The sequence below is a fragment of the Zeus faber genome (assembly GCF_960531495.2).
Source record: "Zeus faber genome assembly, chromosome: 2".
NCBI classification, from domain to species: Eukaryota; Metazoa; Chordata; class Actinopteri; order Zeiformes; family Zeidae; genus Zeus; species Zeus faber.
This window is the reverse complement of record NC_137189.1, coordinates 5,390,692-5,410,733: the sequence shown is the minus strand read 5'-3', so window position 1 is coordinate 5,410,733 and position 20,042 is coordinate 5,390,692. Positions and strand designations below refer to the sequence as shown.

Here is a 20,042-nt window from a genome sequence, read left to right as displayed (position 1 = left end):
TTAAATTTTGTTTTAGGCTGTTTCCTATTCTGCAGATTTTACATTTTAGAAGTGGGAGCCCAGTTGACAACCAGGCATCAACATTTAGTTGCCAAATTGTCATTGTTTTATGATTGAGCAAGATCTTTTCAAGCTGGTTGCCCAGTTGAAAACCTCACATCAGATTTTGGTTCCAAGACTGACAAAATGGTTGCCGAATTAAATGTTATTTTTATGAATGAGTAAAATCAACAGATGATTTCTAAACAGGTTTACTACGAGGAAACCGGGTTGCACAAGATGGTGGACCGTGGCCCAAATTAGGCTGCCAGATTTGCAACTGGGCAAGACTGTCGAGCTCAAGCTGAGCTTTTGCTACCTATTATTCGATTTTTCGATTTTTAACCACATTTACTTTCTTTCAAAGGTACTTCATTTTGCCGTATTTTGTATTTCTGGATTCCAATTTAAAAAGGCAGAGGCATCTTTACTTGAACAAATACGGCAAAATAAACAAAATAAAATACGGCAAAATTAAGTAACTGACAATTATGGTCATACATTTCTGTTAAAATGTTATATTTTGTATTTGTTAATAAATAAACTATGGCAAAATATAGAATAATAGTAGAATTACAATATGTAGACTAAATATTAGAATAACACATTTCCAACCATATCATTTAAATTGTACTAAATCTGAAAATAGAGATAATATATAAAAATTAAAAAATGTGAGCTATGAGCATGGAAATGGTCAGATAATGTAAAATGTCTGAGCTGAATAGTTATTGGGATAAAACCTAATTTAACACGTAACTGGTCCTGTTGCTGTATGTAATGATAATCTATCATTTCATTTTCGTCATGGCGACAGGGTACGTAATTATTTTTCAAAGTTGAAACTCACTTCAACCAACTCCTTCGTTTCTGAGGAGTGATCTATCGAGTGCGTTTCCTTGGGTGGAGCCGGAATAAAAACAAAATAAACGTTCAGGTATTCCACCTGGTGCTGTGTGGTATCATCGACTTGGACGACGCCCTGTATGTTAATCCTCCTTCCACAACAACACATCATTCGGTACAGTCAGGCTTCAGGGTTTTGTTTTTTTTTGTTCTATTTTTCAAGCATCATCTTGTTCCGTCTTGTCTTTGGGGGAAGGCGCATGCACCATTCAGCTCCAGTTCACAGTTCAAAGCTCTTGCAGTTCTCGGTCTCTTTTTAATTTTTCTGTCCATCAAACTTCCCTTAGTTTATTTTGTTTTGTCTTGTATTTTGTGTGTGTGTTATTTTAGCAGCATATTCGTGGGATCTCCGTTCCAGAGAGCATGTACGACACTTTGAGACCAGGAGGAGAATATCAACATAAGTACATATTTACACAGCAGAGGTCAGGAAGGGGAGGATTGGGGAAGTGTCAATGTATGGACAGTCACATTAGGGGGAAGGTGATAGAGCGTGGCGCGTGTGTGTGTGTCTAGGAGTGCTTGATGGTGTATTTGCCTTTCTGCAGCTGGGAGACGTAGAGCTTGGACTTGGTGCCGTCCAGACGCTTGAACCAAATCTCGTCGTGGTTGATGGTGGTGATGATGGCACTGTGAAGCGCGCACACACACACACACACACACACACACACACACACACACACACACACACACACACACACACACACACACACACACACACACACACACACACACACACACACACACACACACACACACACACACACAAATAAATATAAAGCTGAACAGTGGAGCAACACAACACACAGGGTCCAGTTTAGTCGTCTTAGATACGTATTATATATTGTTATATAGTTCCCCGGATTATGTCCAATGTAGCACGAGATACAATTTCTTCACTTTTACGACCACTCAAAGAGACGAAACGTGGATTTATATAGCGTTGGTTTATGATGTCACAAAGTGACTGTTTTTCAATGTAACGCCAATGTTCTTTAATTTTCGGTGAGTTTGTAAAGTTTTACGTGTTCATAAACATTGCATCTTATTCAATATTATCAATATGTTCATCTTCTGAATTTAATTCATTATTGTTGGTTGTGGTTTTTGGATCTTCAATTTTGGAAAGAGGATCACTACACTTTAACATTAATTTGGCATTAGAATTATTATGGAAGAACTTGTCAATACTCAACACTTGTCTTTTCATTTAAATCTGCTACATCTAGCTGTAGGAAACTGTTTATACATGACGTTTCTTTAAAGCAAATAGTTTTTACCTTAAACCAAATCTTGTCATTGTTATAACCCCCGTTTATGTAAGTACATGTGCAGTGTCAGTGACGGCAGGTGACGTTGTGTCTCGTATGTGTCAATGATGATAGTAATCTAATTTACGTAATTTTAGTGGTGACTTTTTTCCTTGGATTAAATTTTCTTAATCTAGTTTCTACTTTTTTAAAGTAACGTTTCAATGAATGGTTTCCATGGTATTTCTGTGAGTAATTACCATATCATGGCTCTATTTTCCAACGCATCGCTGGATCTTGAACGCATCACTCAACATGGTCACAAGTTTTTGTGGACTACTGTTTTTCATATTTTTCATGAATCCGGCAAAGTTATAGAGACCAAAGAGATAAAATATCAATCGAACAGATCTACTGACATCTACCAGGTAAGAAAGTACATAAATATACACGTAAACGCTTAGTTTGTAATGTCAAACCACTATGAAACCACATTCTGATGAATCAGAACCTGCACATTTATTGTAAATAATATGATGACGTCATAAAGCGTCTTACTGTAAATCTCATGCGGTTCATTTTGTTTTCTGATAGTCAGTCAAGCACAACCAGCTGAATATTTGGGGTCAAATTTGTTTGGTTTTTCACTAATTTCTGACTTGTATGTGGATCGATTTTGATGAAACTTAAACCACGGGATGCTTGTGACATATCAGTTTAAACGACACCTTAAGTATTCGTAGCTTATGTCATTATTCTGTTCCAGATACCTTTAGCCGGGTTGGACATATTTTGGTGTTAAATGCATTGGACCGTGTCTGTGATATCGATCAAATTTGGTCGGTTTTTCACTCATTTCTGGTCCTTATATAGATCGATTTGGATGAAACTTCAACCACGAGGTGTTTGTGAAGTACCAGTTCAAACGAGTTCGTAGCTTCTGCCATTCTTCTGTTTCAAATAGTTTTAGGTTTCAAAATTCTAAGAATTTTCCCAGAACAAAATTCTGCGGGCTGGACCCCTAATAATAAATATAGCCACAGGAAGCTATACACGGGGTCGAGGTTGGTTGCATTAGTCACAAATTTGTTTTCCGAGTTCCTATGAACACAGCATCACTTCTTATCGAACTGAAGGTGTAGTAGCAGAGCCTGCAGGATCATGAAGGATCCTCATCACCCCAACAACGGACTGTTTCAGCTGCTGCGGTCAGGCAAGCGCCTCCGCAGTCACACAGCGAGAACAGAGAGACTGAGACCGAGTTTCTTCCCTCAAGCCATCAGAACTGTCAACGCTGACCTCACCAGGGGTCCTAACTGAGCCACACACTAGGCTCCACTACCTACTGTACTGTATGTAGCATACTGTACCGCATACTGTATCACTGTTCAGGGTTGTTCGTGATGCCGTATTGCTGCGCTGTACTGTTGTATACTGTGCTGTATTATCCCAAACACTACCTCACACTATTGACATTCACATGCCACTTTAATTCACATGCCACTTTAAATGCACATATCTGTATATACATAGGCATATTCCTTCTATCTATTCCATTTTATTTCAATTTATTTTTATTGTATTTTATTCTATATATTTTTTATCTTATTCTATAAGTATTCCACTTACTGTATTACGTTTTAGGAGTCAGTTAGTCGGTCTATTAGAAAGGAATTTTCTACTTTTTATTTTATTTTTGTACTTTTTCCCAGGACTTATTGTGTGCTATCACCGGGTGCGTTGCATTACATTTCACTGCATATATGTATGGAAGTATGTATATGTATGTGACAAATAAAAATCTTGAATCTTGAATCTTGAATTACAATTTTCGAGATGGAGGTACGCATGGATTTATGGAAAAAATGGATCAGCTATGAAACCACCGGAAAAACATACAACCCGCTACTATCGACAGTGCTGACAGAGAAGCTGTGTAGCCTTGGGCTACTGTGCAGACAAGGCCCCACAACCGTGGCGCCGCCTGACACAGCTGCTCAGGAGAGGAGTTACCGCAAGCGGTACAAGAGAAGACAGAAACAAGACAAGCCAACATCCCTGACACAGCCATCCAGCTACATGGGCTAACATTGATTCAAGATTCAAGATTCAAGATTTTTATTTGTCACATACATATAAAAATCCATGCGGATAGGAATCCCATGTCCTGTCGGTGGTGGGCTGTGTGTTTATATAAACAATGACTGTTGTGTGTAAATGCTACGGTAGTCATGACACTCTGTTCACCGCAGCTAGACTTTAGTGGTGAAGTGCAGGCCGTTTTATTTGCCGAGGGAATTCACCGCCATTACCGTGGTGGCAGTGTACATTCCCCCGAGCGTTAATTCTAATGAGGTGCTGCGCAAGCTCTACGGCGTCATTAGCAAGCGGCACGAGGCCCGTCCCAATGTTTTTTTTCCCCCATTGTAGCTGTGGACTTCAACCATGCTAACCTTAAGACTGTAGTACCCAAATTCTACCAACACGTGAACATTGCCACAAGGGGGGATAGTACGCTGGACTTAGTGTACACCAACATCTGCGGGGCATAAAAGGCCATCCCCCCTACTAAAACCACCTACCACAGCTGAAACGCTCCAAGCCGGCACACAGGACCAACAGAATCTGGCCAGAAGGAGCTAACTTTGCCCTGCAGGACGACTTTGAGAACTCAACCTTAAACAGAAGATTAAAACCACTTCTGTGATATCAAGGATTCTAGGTGCATGTGGCAGGGCATCAAGGCCTTAAGAGTGTCATGATCTCCGCTTTCATCTACCTTCCCCTCCCTCTCCTGACCTGCCTCATTAGCCCAACTCTATTCACCTGCGCACACGTCTGTTCCCGATCAGCAATCAAGCCACTATATATGCCTCTCTCACCAGTCACCCATTGCCAGATTGTCTTCGATGCTTGCACCAGACTCTCCAGCGTTCTCCAGACTGATTCCCCGCTACTGACCTTGCCTCGCCCCGACCACGTATCCTGCCTGCCCCCCGCCTGTCTTCCGTCTGCCCTCCCCATTATCGAACCTGCCTGTCCCCGACGACGTATCCTGCCTGTCCTCCTGCCTATCTTCCGTCCGCTCTACAAATAAAAGACATTACCAAATATCCCTGCCTGTCTTTGTGCTGCAATTGGGTCCTAACCACTCCCGTTCCAAAGAGACTAAAAGACAACATTACAGGTCAGCAACAGTGACGCCCACCTCCCTGACACACTTAATGACTTCTATGCACGGTTTCGAAGTTGGAAATGACACGCCGGCGTATAAGAACACCCCCTCGAGGAGCAGGTACTCTATCTGGACTCTGTCTGACTGACATGAGGAAAACCCTATCCAGGGTCAACCTATGCAAAGCTGCAGGCCCTGACAACTTACCTGGGGGCGTGCTCAGGGACTGTGCTAACCAGCTGGCAGAGATCATCACAGACATCTTTAACATTCCCAACTCCCTGAGCCAGGTTGTTGTCCGTACAGGCTCCAAAAAGACCACCATCCTCCCAGTGTCAAAGAAGATAATAGTGACACGTCTCAATGACTAGCGCCTTGTGGCACTGACTACCATTATGATGAAGTGCTTTGAGTGGCTAGTCTTGAGACACATCAAATCCGCCCTCCCCACCTCAATGGACCCTCTCCAGTTTGCATACCGCCCCAACAGCTCCACCGATGATGCCATTTCCTACACCCTGCACTCAGCCATATCTCACCTGGACATTAAGGGCACCTATGTCAGAATGCTGTTCATAGACTTCAGTTCAGCATTCAATACAATCATCCCCCAGAAGATGGCAGGGAAACTTTCTCTGCTAAGCCTCAACACCCCCATCTGTAAATGGATTCTGGACTTTGTGACAGAGAGATTGCAGACAGTATGTCTCGGCAGCAGAACATCAGGTACCATCACGCTAAGCACAGGTGCCCCCAAGGCTGTGGCTCAGCCCACTGGTATTCACGCTGCTCACCTACAACTTCATTAAGTTTGCTGATGACACCGCAGTGGTGGGCCTAATCAGTAACAATGACGAAACATCAAACAGAGAGGAAGTGGAGCAACTGGTGGGCTGGTGCAATGACAACAAATTATCTCTCAACGTAGACAAAACTAAAGAGGTGGTTGTTGATTTCAGGAGGACGCTGGTTGACCACTCTCCACTGTTCATCAGCGGCTCCGCAGCGGAGAGGGTCAGGAGCACCAAGTTTCTTGGTGTGAAAATTGCTGACGACCTCATCTGGTCTCTCAACACAAACTATGCAGTAAAGAAGGCACAGCAACGCCTCCACTTCCTGCTGGTATTGAAGAGAGCCAGTCTGCCACTGTCCATCCATACCACCTTCTACAGAGGCACTGTGGAGAGTGTCCTGGCCGGCTGCATTACTGTGTGGTTTGGGAATTGCAGAGCATTGGAATGCAAGACCCTGCAACAACAGCCCCTTAACTCAGTTGTGTTTAAAAAAATGTTTCATACAAGTAGGAAACAAACTAAAATAAATTTAAGTATAATAAAATAACACAGGAAAACTGCAGTCTGGAGGAGAAAAAAACCCATAAAATCCACTCCAATTCTCTGATACATCTTTTCCACTGAGGACAACGCATAGTTGGCGCATAAATAGACAGGAGGATCTCACAAAAACCTGCGGTACAATCAAAGAGATGAAAGATCCCATGGATCGCAATGAAAGATCTCCCCACCTTGGCCGGGCGCATTGGATGCACAACTGCCTCGGCCTGGTCCATCGGGCATTTATTTACATATACTCATATATATTTACATGAATTTATTGCCTTGTTTATTTATTTCAGGATTTATTTCATTGGCATATTATTTTTATTTGCATGCTACATCCACATCTACCCTCGCGCAAGTGAATGAGCTTTGTCCGTGTGTCGCTCTGGGTGCTGCTGCTGCATCTATTGCTGTCCGGTGCGGGGGGTGTGGACCGGGTGACTTCTGCTGGACTGTCCCTTGCCCCATCTATTCCAGCATTATCATGGCATGTGTGAAAAGGCACAAGATGGAAATGTTCCATAATGTAGCTGCATGTGTGAATAGATAATTAATAAATTACCAGGAACTATGTGTGGAAAGGGGCTCAAAACAGCTCTGAGCAGAGAGGGAGAGAGTGGCTCTCTCCCTCTGCGATCAGTTTCAGAACACGGTGAACTGCACTTACACAGTACACTGTTTCAATGCTCTTATTTTTACTGGAGGATAAACAAATATTAATATTCTGTCATTAATGTCAATTGGCGATCAATGGAGTCATTGATGATTTAATTGTTATTCTGCCCAAACCCCTCCCTTATAGAACCTGCCTCTCTAATATTATTTTGGATGGTGTTCCTCCACAATTTAGTGGCATAGTAAAAAAAAAAAAAAAAAAAAAAAAAAGGCTGCTTGTCTAAACTTCATTTAAGTGGGGTGAAAGTGAAAATCCGGCAAAATGTGTGATACAAGATATTTATGGTAAATATGGATTTCATTAACACTGAAGATGAAGACGATGATTTTTGGAAAGATTGCCGCTAGAAGTAAAGTTGCTATCTACGTATCTATGTAGCGTGCAGAGACATACTGAGGAATGATCGCGCTAAATTGAAGACCCAAAAACTAAACTATAATACTGACATACTTTTATAAAATGCATTTTGCTTGTTTTTATTATTATTATCATTTATCATTTATTATTATTTGATTGTCTCATATTAATTATTCATATTAATCACTTTCATTTGCATGTTGTGTATGAAAAGTGCTATAAAGGTTATTATTATTAACATTATTATTAGTAGTATTGCTATTTTTTTTTACTACAAGTATTATAACTAGTTCACTAGCATTGATCATCTTGCAGTGTTCGTTCTTTTCAACTCAGTAAGGACTATCGTAGTAACACACACACACACACACACACACACACACACACACACACACACACACACACACACACACACACACACACACACACCTACCTACCTACCTACCTACCTAGTGGGGAACTCGTCCTTTCTGTGGATGCAGATGGACTGTCCTCTGCAGTACCACTGGCTGTCGTAGAAGAGGCGTCCGTCCTCAGAGCGTGCCACGTGGTGGTGCCGCTCCGTCTTGGCTGCCGGGGCGGAGCCTGGGAAACAGAGGGATGAAGACGAGGAATAAGAGAAGAGGGATGGGGGCAAGAATGGGGAGGGAGGGAAGAAGGAGCAACTTTTGTAAAAATAGGCTGAAGATAAAATAAAGATAAATTCCCCACGCTGGCTTTTCACGTCTTGCCGGAAGTGGCGGACCCCGCCACCAACAATGGGAACATCATATAGAAAAGCACATGCACAACTCAAAATATATTGAATGGCTGTTTATTTTTAAGTGCCTGCAAAATAAAGTCGACTATTTATACTGAACTGTACTGATGTCTAGAGCTTTAGTTTGTGGTCCTTAGGACATAATTATATCAAAAATGCCTGTGTGCCAAAAATTGTGGAGAGAAAAAAAAATGCATTAGATCTCTTATCTGACATCTTGAATATGGCTTGTATTTTTCAGTGCATCCCTAATGAATTTTTGGGAGCTTTAAATCAAGTCCTCTCTGCCTGACCGGCTGGGGATCAATACCTGCAGCGATTCAGATATCGGCTGTAACGGAGGAAGAGAAGGAAGCTTCTTACCATCGACCTTCGCCCGGTGCGGCCCAAGAGACGCCATCGCCTGCAAGCAATACAGACACAAGCTTAAAAAAGTCTAGATCACAACGAGGAGACAACAAATTAGTCAACAAACAAACTTCAACTCTTAACTTTTAATATATTTTAATATTTGCACCCTCTATACATATATTTTTTTTGCATATATAGATGTTTGTATATTTTGTACAATATATGTATTTTCAGCTTGTAGATCTTTATTTTTTTAATTTATTTTATTATTTGATATGATTATTTAACATTATTTTTTATTTTATATTCATATTTTATATTTATATTTCTTTACCCTGTGTACAGTATACTGTAGAATACCTATTCCATTTCTTTGATCATGTTCTGCTCAGATACCTTTCTAATTGCGGTCCAGTCTTCAAGGATGTCAAGGTCTTGCAGCATGTAAACAATGTATGGCCGTGATCTAGTTGTTAAGGAAAACAAATTATGGCAGGATGCCCACGAGCAAGCAAGCAAACACAGAGAAAATAAAGAAAACAAACCGGAAGAATCATGTGAAAAAAAAGAAAAGGATATCTGAAACCACCACAGGTTTCTTCTTCTTCACGGGGCAGAAGGGATCTTTCTTCTTGTTCTTGCGCGAGTGCAAGCCGTCGTTCCACAATTCTGTCAGGAGAGAGAGTGAGAGAGTGAGAGTAAGAGGAGAGTGAGAGCGAGACCTCAAGATACACAGACATTAGTAGCGGCTTGATACATACGAACAAATTTTCAAATTCAGCTGCAGGCCACTAGGGGGTGTGGGACAAATAAGAAAAAATACTGCAATATATTGCGATTCTTCCTCCGATACTTTGTACATTTTGCATATTTTACCATCTTCAACTACACAGATCCTGATTAATCGTCAAGGATTTTCTCGCAATATATTGTGTAAAAAACAAAAAAAAACAAAGTGAGCTGGGAGGATGAGATAGAAGAAGGCAGATGGTTCTTGAGGTGCTGGTACCCGAGGTGATGTCGATGCTGTGTCTGTCCTCCTCCAGGCGTCTGATCTTCTCCTCCAGTTCACTCTGTACCGTGTCCAGCAGCAGCAGCTTCTCACTCTGGGGAAGAGACAGGAAACAGGACAATAATAAATAATAATAATTATAATAATAATGATGGGTGGGCCATTTGACATTTGATCATTTAGAGTTTATATCCAGATCGGAGAATAAAAATGTTCTTATCATTTGGTCTCACTGAGTATATCTTCCGTCTGTCAATGACAAATACGTTGCGTGATCTGATCATGCTCACGTGATAGGACAGCTGCACATACGGTCCCTCCCACTCCTAGTGCTTCCCCTATGCTTCGTGGAAGATGGTACAATGCGAGGCTCAGCGTCTCTCCAAATTCTGCAAATTAGTCGTTATCTGCCTATTTGTTTCAAGTTTGTTCACTGAGAACTGTCTTGCATAGACATCGTACAGCCAACAGGAACATTTGGACATCGGTCCTTGCAACATTGACAACTTTTTTGGCGATCTCAAGCTGATTCCAGAGAGATTTTCCTCACCAATGTTCGGTCTCTGGCAAATAAAATGGATGAGCTGCCGCTGCCGATCACCACTGATAAAAGAATGATGGATTCCAACATCATGATTTTCAGGGAATCATGGCACAACAGCGGCGTTCCCAATGGTGCCATCGAGCTAACGGGACGCTATGTCGGGGCTGATGACTTGGTAAGACTTGAGGTGGGGGTCTGTGCCTATATGTAAACAAAGCTTAGTGCATGGACACTACTATCATCGAGATGAATTGCTCTGTTAACGTTGTTTTTCCTTCACAATAAAAGCGAGGAGCTCCTTTTACTACCTTTTTTAGGCAACTTCTGCTTTTCCTGATTACCACCAATTTCATCACGACGATTGGGGTAGATTTTATGGATAGGATTCTGATTACAACTACGACTATCATGTGATTGGCCCACCCCTATTAATAAAAACAAAAATCATTATAATAATGGCTGAATAATAGCCAATTTTCAAATATTGTTTCTGTCCGTCCCTTGTTTCACATTTCCGTCCAAATATCAGGGAACTCTCAAACCGCTGTTAAAACTGTTTCAATAAATAAAAAGCACAATGGGGGGGGGGGGTTGAATTTGCTTCAGTAGGATTGAAGCAAATTCAACATCTACCCATTTATTATATTCCAATGTTCATTATCAATAAATAACCAAGCACCAGAAGGCCTTTTATCTTTCCAATTAACAGATTCATATTAATCAAATCAGGTCAATTCATGAGAATTATGTACATCAAATGTATACTACATGTGCAAATTCCTCCATAATCTGAACAGAGTAGGGTTTTTTATTTTTATATTTCGATTTAACACCATCCCCCTCTCACCTCCCAGTGTTGGCAGGCCGCCTGGATCTCACACTCGTACTTGTTCTTCACAGATTCCAAACACAGCTCCCTGTAGATCCCTGTAGAAACATACACACGGTGAGACAACCAGCTTCAGGCCGCAGATGTAATGCAAACCTGTTTGAGGATGTACAAATTGCAGGGGAAGTGTGGGCCAAAAAGGAAGCTGGGCCAAATCTGTGAATCTGGTATTTTGTTACTGATTGCTAAAAGCTTAATTCTGATTGGATGAAAAAGGTAGGATCCAAGTAGAACAAACCAAGTTTAAAGAAATAGGTAGTAGCTCTGAATTAGTTTTTGTTTATTGATATTTTCTCCTGTCATGTGATGGTACTGATAGATTACTAAATACGATATACATGGTAATCCAACCATCATCTCTATGTGATAGATTGTTCCGTGACAATTCTGCATTTATAATGGCAGCGTTCCGAATCAAAACGATAGAAATACTGTCATTGGTCCTAAAACAGGCTTAAATAGGGTATTGGAGAATTTCCTTAATACAGAAATCCAGAAAACCACAGACTTGATCATGTCCGTCATCAAAGAGCAACTCCATTTTCTGTTTTTTTTGACAGATAGAAGACGACTATCTAAATAAATGATAATGAGACCATTATGGTCTAATGATTCCAAACGAATGTTCTGAGACAACTCTTTAAGTGCTCAAAACAACTAATGGATCAGATCAGTAGTTGGCATCAGCTCAAATTCAAGTCAAATTGGGGGTTCCAGAAGCGGTGCCCACCAGCCACTTTGGTCCTGATCTGCATGTTCTCCTGGAGGTTGGCCAGAGGCTCCAGATACTCCTGGGCGCAGCCGGCCATCACTTCCTGCAGCTTGACATCCACCTGGCTCAGACGCTCCTTATACAACCTGGACAAAAGCCATGGTATTTCAACAACACAAAACCTGGAGAATCACCATTACTATTGTTATTGTTAGGCTACAGCCTAGAAAACAGAGGTACAATCCCTAAAAGACAACACATAAAGGCAATTTACTGTTCTTTCAGGTCTGTAAACTGTTTCTCCAGGGTGGTCATCTCGTCCAGGCACTCCATCCTTCTCCTCTCGCAGTCCTCATCATCCATCTCTGTTAAACACAAACCAAAAACAAACAGAAGACAGACGTGTAAGGTTTCATTTCACATCTGTAATATCTACATTCTGCAACGGCAATCGGCAAGCTTTCATTGTGGGTCCCATGTTCCCTCAATTAGATGCTCCATTAGCCCTGTTACCTTTATTGCGTTCCCATAGAGATGCTTAAATCGGTGGCAGCAGTATACACAAAGAGAAACATAGGGATAAGGGAACACAGGACCTAAATTTGTGTTTGTGGGAACAGAAGGCTGAGCAGTGGTGTAGTCTACATGATACACAGGTCAGCGTTTCCATTATCCGGTAATTGCCGGTTTTTGACTGGGAAAATCAGTTGAAATCCGACATATTTAAATCTCCCTCTCCATAATGTCCTCCAAACAAAATTTGAATAAGTGCTGGGTGGTATAACGATAATTATCGCCATATTATTTTCCTCAATGTCAAAATAAAACAGAAACCCCTACTACTAATAGTAATAATAATAATAATAATAATAATATAGCAATATAGTAACAAAAGGGTATTTAATCGATCATTTAGATTAAAAAAAATCTGCAGATCTGCTAATTTCCGCGCTTGGCTAGTTGCAACGGGAAGACAATCAGTTTGGACGATCTGAAGCTGTTCTCAAAGCTTCAGCTCTGACCAATCACGTTTGTTGAGATAGAACTAAGTCCACCCCCTCCGTTGTGGACAGGTTGCGCTTGAAACACAGTACACCCGGAGCCACAGCGTCTAGAACTCTGGGGAGAACTAGAAAGACGGTGTGTGGTTTGGTCACATAGTTTGCAGTTTTTTTTGGATATTTAAGTTACGACCAGCAAACGGTAAATATTCATTGTGTAAAATATTTCGATGGGACGTTCCGACGAAGACGAACAACATCACAACCTTTATTATTTATTTAGACCTACGTGCAATAATTACTTTGTTTTTCATTTGATCAAAATGTTATTTTAGTAAAAATGTTAATTAAAGTGAAGAAAGAAGAAGAAGAAACAGTCTTTATTCATCACACAACACACCACACTATAACACATGCTTGCACACACACACCCACACACACACACACACACATGCATATGCTTTTGATGGTGGCCGGTGAAATGGATTCTCTGCTTTTGACCCATCCTGGCTTGTCCTTCCTCCGGGGGCACAGCCAGGACCAGTGGGCAGCATAAGTGGATGCGCCCGGGGACCAGGTGATGAGTGTCCATTGCTGGTCAGACGATGATGGGTGCATGTTTTTGGTGGGGGTCCTTACTGACGTGAGGTGGAGGAAACCCCATGTGAGCACGGGGAGAACATGCAAACTCCACACAGAAAGGCTCCTATTTGGGAGATAACCCGCCGGAGCACGGTGCCAACAGCGCCCCAGGCGGGAATCGAACCCAGGACCTTCTTGCTGTGAGGTGCAAGAAGTGCAATGCACTGCGCCACCGTGCCACAACCGCCACAACCACCGTGGCTGCACTTGTTACTAATTGTTCACGAACAGAAAGGAGGATAGGTAGGATACGTAACAATTTAGTTGTGTGACAGACCTTTCACTTTTGTGATCTTGTTCCCGATAGGGAACCTTCTTCTTTCGGCTGCTCACGTTAGGGGTCACCACAGCGGATCATCTGCCTCTGATACCTTCTGTTCTGCGCATCCTCCTCCCTTACACCAACCGCCTGCATGTCCTCCCTCACCACATCCATAAACCTTCTCTTTGGCCTTCCTCTTTTCCTCTTGCCTGGCAGCTCCATCCTCAGCATCCTTCTCCCAATGTAACTCTCATCTCTCCTACACACGTGTCCAAACCATCTGATAGCTGATTTCACTACCGTCCTGTAGACCTTCCCCTTCACTCTTGCTGTAAACCTTCTGTCACAGATCATGCCAGACACTCTTCTCCACCCACTCCACACTGTCTGTACTCTCTTCCTGACCTCTCTCCCGCACTCTCTGCTGCTTTGGATGGTGGACCCCAAATACTTGAACTCATCTGCCTTCTCCACCTCCACTCCTTGCATTCTCAGCTTTTCGCCGCCTTCCCTCCCATTCAGGCACATGTATTCGGTCTTACTCCTGCTGACTTTCATTCCTCTTCTCTCTAATGCATGCCTCCACTTCTCCAGGCTCTCCTCAACCTGCTCCACACTCCCTCTCTCGGGACCCTATCATATGCTTTCTCTAAATCCACAAAGACGCAGTACAACTCCATATGACCTTCCCTGTACTTTTCCATCAGCGTTCCTAAAGCAAACATTGCATCTGTAGTACTCTTTCTTGGCATGAACCTATACTGCTGCTCGCTGATCCCCACCTCTCCTCTTAACCTAGCCTCCACTACCCTTTTCCATAGCTTCATGCTGTGGCTGATCAACTTTATTCCCCTGTAGTTACTACAGCTCTGTACCTCTCCCTTATTCTTGAAGATGGGTACCAGTACACTTCTTCTCCACTCCTCCGGCATCCTCTCCCTTTCCCAGATGGTGTTAAACAGTCTCGTTAGGAACACCACTGCCATCTCACCTAAACATTTCCATGCTTCCCCAGGTATGTCACCTTGGCCAACCTTTCCACTCTTCAATGCTGTTCTCACCTCATCCTTGCTAATTTGCTGCACTTCTTGATCCACTATCCCCACATCATCCACTCTTCTCTCCCTCTCATTTTCTTCATTCATCAACTCCTCAAAGTACTCCTTCCACCTTCTCAACACACTCTCCTCACTAGTCAGCACATTCCCATCATTATCCTTCATCACCCTAACCTGCTGTATATCCTTCCCAGCTTGGTCCCTTTGTCTTGCCAATCGGTAGAAGTCCCTTTCTCCTTCCTGAATGTCCAACCTCTCATACAACTCGTCGTTTGCCTTTTCCTTTGCCACTTCTCTCTTCGCCTTGTGCCGCATCAGCTTGTACTCCTGTCTACTTTCTTCATGTCTCTGACTCTCATTTCTTCTTCACCGACCTCTTCTGCTCTATGCTCTCCTGTTCTTTCTCATTCCACCACCAAGAGTCCTTGTCTTCCTTCCTCCATGATACACCGAGTACCTTCTTGGCCATTTGGTAACCGTTCAATCCCAACTATTGCCTGTTTTACCTCTTCCCTAAATTGCATGCAACACTCCTTTTTCAACTTCCACCATTTTATCTTTGGCCCTACTTTCACTCTCTTCCTCTTCTTGGCCTCCAGAGTCATCCTACAGACCACCATCCGATGTTACCTAGCCACACACTCCCCTACCACCACTTTGCAGTCACTAATCTCTTTCAGGTTGCACCTCCTGCAAAAGACGTAGTCCACCTGTGTGCACCTTCCTCTCTTGTATGTCACCCTGTGTTCCTCCCAATTCCATCCTTTTGGTGAAATCCACTACCATCTGTCCTTCCACATTCCTCTCCTTGACACCATACCTACCCATCATCTTCTCGTCACCTATGTCTCTGATCCCTTCGCCAACATGCCCATTGAGATCTGCTCCAACGACCACTCTCTCTCCCTTGGGGACGCTCTCCACCACTACATCCAACTCACTAAAGAATTCTTCTTTCTCGTCCATCTCACACCCAACTTGGGGAGCATATGCGCTGACTACATTCATTATCACCTCATCAGTTTCCAGCTTCATGCTCATCACTCTGTCCGACACTCTCGTCTCCTCCAAAACAGTCTTGACATATTCTTCGTTCAAGACTATCCCTACCCCATTTCTCTTGCCATCCACTCTATGGTAGAACAGTTTGTACCCGACTCCGATACTCCTGGCCTTCCTCCCCTTCCACCTGGTCTCTTGTACACATAGTACATCTACCTTCCTTCTCTCCATCATGTCAGCCAGCTCTCTCTTGACCCTTCATAGTGCCAACGTACAAAGTTCCTACTCTCAACTCTCTACTCTCCTACCCTTCTTCCTCTCCTGCTGTCTCCGGATATGCCTTCCTCCTCTTCTTCTTCTTCTTCTTTGGCCAACAGTCGCACAATTTCTGCTGGCACCCTGTTGGCTAACGGCACCAGTGGTGGTCGTTGTTAACCCGGGCCTCGACCGATCCGGTATGGAAATCAACTCTGTTGTCCGCAATGTTTGTTTGGCATGGTTTTTACGCTTGATGCCCTTCCTGACGCAACCATCTCTGTTTATCCGGGCTTGGGACCGGCACTGATGATACACTTGCTTGTGCACCCCCAGTGGCTAGATTTAGGGTATAACTTCAATAAATACCCCCCCCCCCCCCAGGATTTCCTTAGAATTGTACATATTAAACACTTTCAATCAAAATAACTACTGTTCAACAATTATTTTAAGTTTTAAATTTATTTAACAGTGATAATTTGTTAAACAGCCAAGTGTAGAACAGTGGCGTAAATGCGTAATGAGAGGGAGCCATCTCCACTCCGTTGAAGCCCTGTGCGTTAGCGCCGTAGAGCAAAGGTTTCCAACCACCAGGCCGCGGACAGGTGCAGGGCCGCGGGGGCCGGGCATTTGCCACTGGGCTGTGAGAAGGCGGGCGGAAGTGATCTCCTCGTGGCGGTATGTGTTTTTATTGTAATGTTTTAAAATTTACCCCATTCCTAATTGAATGAAACAAAAAGAGCTTTGTGCCAACGGGGAGACTTTCTCAGTCACCCATCCCACCCCGCCCGGATGAGGCAGCATAGGGGATGATGGAACGTAGGACCTAAATTTGGTTGAGGGGACATATGACCCAGATTTGGGATGAGGGGACACAGGACCTGAATTTAGGATGAGGGGACATAGGACCTGAATTTAGGATGAGGGGACATAGGACCTACATTTTGGATGAGGGGACATAGGACCTGCATTTTGGATGAGGGGACATAGGACCTCAAGTTGGGATGAAGGGACAATAGACCTAAATTTGGGATGAGGGGACATTGGACCTAAATTTGAGATGAGGGAACATTGGGATGAGGGAACGTAGGACATACATTTGGGATGAGGGAACATTGGACCTAGCTTTGTGTTTGAGGGAACATAGAACCTGTATTTAGAATGAGGGAACATAGGACCTACATTTGGGATGAGGGGACATAGGACCTACATTTGGGATGAGGGGACATAGGACCTACATATGGGATGAGGGGACATAGGACCTACATTTGGGATGAGGGGACATAGGACCTACATTTGGGATGAGGGGACATAGGACCTACATATGGGATGAGGGGACATAGGAACTATATTTGGGATGAGGGGACATAGGACCTACATTTGGGATGAGGGAACATCGGACCTACATTTGGGATGAGGGAACATCGGACCTACATTTGTGTTTGAGGGAACATAGGGGATGACTGGACATGGGACCGACATTAAACACATTTTGCTCTCGGTGACAACTTCTTGTTTCTACATCATGAAGCCATGGCTGTCTGGTTGTCTTTGGGGCCTGCGGTGTCTGTCTCTGTGTCGGCGTCTCACCCGAACTGTCTCCGTCTTCGGAGCCGGACGAGCTCACCGTGTCCTCCTCCTCCGTGGTGCTGGCGTCCTGCTCCGGGAAGTCCACCTCCATGTCGTCCTGGTGGCTCTCCTTCTTTTCCCGGGAGTGGACCGGCATGGTGGCGACGGTGGTGTGGGTATGTGGGTAGGTGGGTGGACCCCGGTGGATTCTTATTATTTAGTTGGAGGTAATTAGCATCGGGGAGCTAACCGGCTAGCTAGTTGCTCCACAGCTAGACAGCGCGTATTGTGTTCACTTCTGGTTTAGAAATGGCGGTTGTCGAGCTGCTGTGTCGGTGCATTACCGCCACCTAGAGAAGTGGTGTGTGCAGCGGCGACGATCAGTTAAAATAAAATAAAGTGAATTAGTGTTTAAATACAAATAATACGAATTATTATTATTATTATTATTATTATTATTATTATTATTTAATAATAAACAGAAATACATTATAAATACATTATGAATAATGAATGAAAAATACATAAAAATTAATCTATATTCTTTCTACCAAACCAATAAATAAATAAAAAAATTACACTATTACAATTATTACCAAATTTGTACACAAAAAACTTGACTTGTGTATGCAATAGTTAGCATGTGGGATTGTATTAGTAAACACAAGTATATATTACCACTTACTCTACATAAATACAATAAAATATTAATATTACCCTGTAGGTTGGTCAGCAATACCTGCAGTTTATATTTGAACCGATAGAGAGAATAAAGCCCTTTGGTGTGTGGTTAAATAACCCGGGTTAAACTCGGGTTAACCTTGAATACCACCTCACACTATAATAAATAACATTGTCAGGATGTGAAACACTGAACATTATAAACAATCACATTCAACAGTAAATGCATGACGATCATGGTGCCTGATCAAGTTAGCAATAGATGTCAAAAAACAGTGCGTCTGTGTGGCCGGGAAGAGAACGTTAAGATGTAATTGTGAAACTATTGATATGGAATAATTGCATTAAGTAAATAAATAAAGAAGATAAATGAAATAATGAATGGATGGATGGATAAATGAATGAATGGATGAATGAATGGATGAATGGATAGATCAATGAATGGGTGGATGAATTAACTAATTAATGAATGCATGAATAAATGAGTCAATGAATGAATGGTTGGATGGATGATGGATGGATGAATGAATTAATGAATGGATGGATGGATGGGTGGGTGGATGGATGGATGAATTAATTAATTAATGGACGAATGAACAAATGGCATTTTAGGCATCATTTGCTTTTCTAAACTGTACGATGGAGGACGAGCAGGTCGATAGAACGCAGCTTGAATACGTTAAAAATAGACAGGGGAGTGCAAAGTGAGTGAGAAGCCGAAGCGGAAAATGTCCTGTTCACATGGAGGCGGTTTGACGGAGCAGAGCATGGCATACTTTCCTATTCACCAAAAGCATTTGCATACTGCAGTAAGTGTGTCAGGAAACTCTGATTGTCTCTATGTAGGCCAGTGGAGTAGCACCTTCAGGTGAATTGAAGTGTGTGTTCCGCACATTTCATTTTCATTATATGGTTTTCTGCTGGAGTCATTTTGGAACGATGAATGAATGAACCCACAGGATGAAAATCATGGTGTAAAAAGTCATGGACTCACCAAAAGGAAATAGGCAGTGAAAGGGTATCATGTGATGCCATTCCACGCTACTGAAAAATTCACATTGACGGAGCGCTGTTTAGAATTTGCACTGAATTTTCCAGAATATGTCCATACAGCATGTTGAAATCTTTCTGTTTGTCCACATCACAAGTGTTGGAAATACCTCAGCTTTTAAGGTATTAGTTTAAGTGAGGTTGATACTGAAGGTTTTAAGTATACTGGAACGGCCGATACTGTGCTGTAACCATAGCCAAACCAAAATGTATCAATATACCATAGTACCATAGTACCATAGTACTATAGTACAATAATACCATAGTGCTAAAGTACTATAGTACTATAGTAGAATAATACCAAAGTTCCATAGTACCATAGTACCATAGTACTATTGTAGAATAATACCATAGTACCATAGTACTATAGCAGAATAATACCATAGTTCCATAGCACCATACTACCATAGTACTATAATTGAATAATACCATAGTACTATAGTACTCTAGTAGAATAATACCATAGTACCATAGTACTATAGTTGAATAATACCATAGTTCCATAGTACCA

The 20,042-nt window shown here is 42.5% G+C and overlaps 1 protein-coding gene across 1 annotated transcript; it reads right to left on the bottom strand.

Annotated features, from left to right (window-relative positions):
• Positions 1-487: 487 nt before the first annotated feature.
• Positions 488-18,058, bottom strand: LOC307248199 (breast cancer metastasis-suppressor 1-like protein-A). The gene is given in 11 exon segments (XM_080024484.1): positions 488-1,575; positions 8,193-8,328; positions 8,867-8,906; positions 9,251-9,314; positions 9,316-9,320; positions 9,441-9,523; positions 9,864-9,960; positions 11,258-11,337; positions 12,030-12,157; positions 12,286-12,376; positions 17,822-18,058. Coding segments are annotated over 11 exon segments (978 nt in total). The 5' UTR covers positions 17,958-18,058; the 3' UTR covers positions 488-1,457.
• Between the last annotated feature and the right edge of the window lie 1,984 nt (positions 18,059-20,042).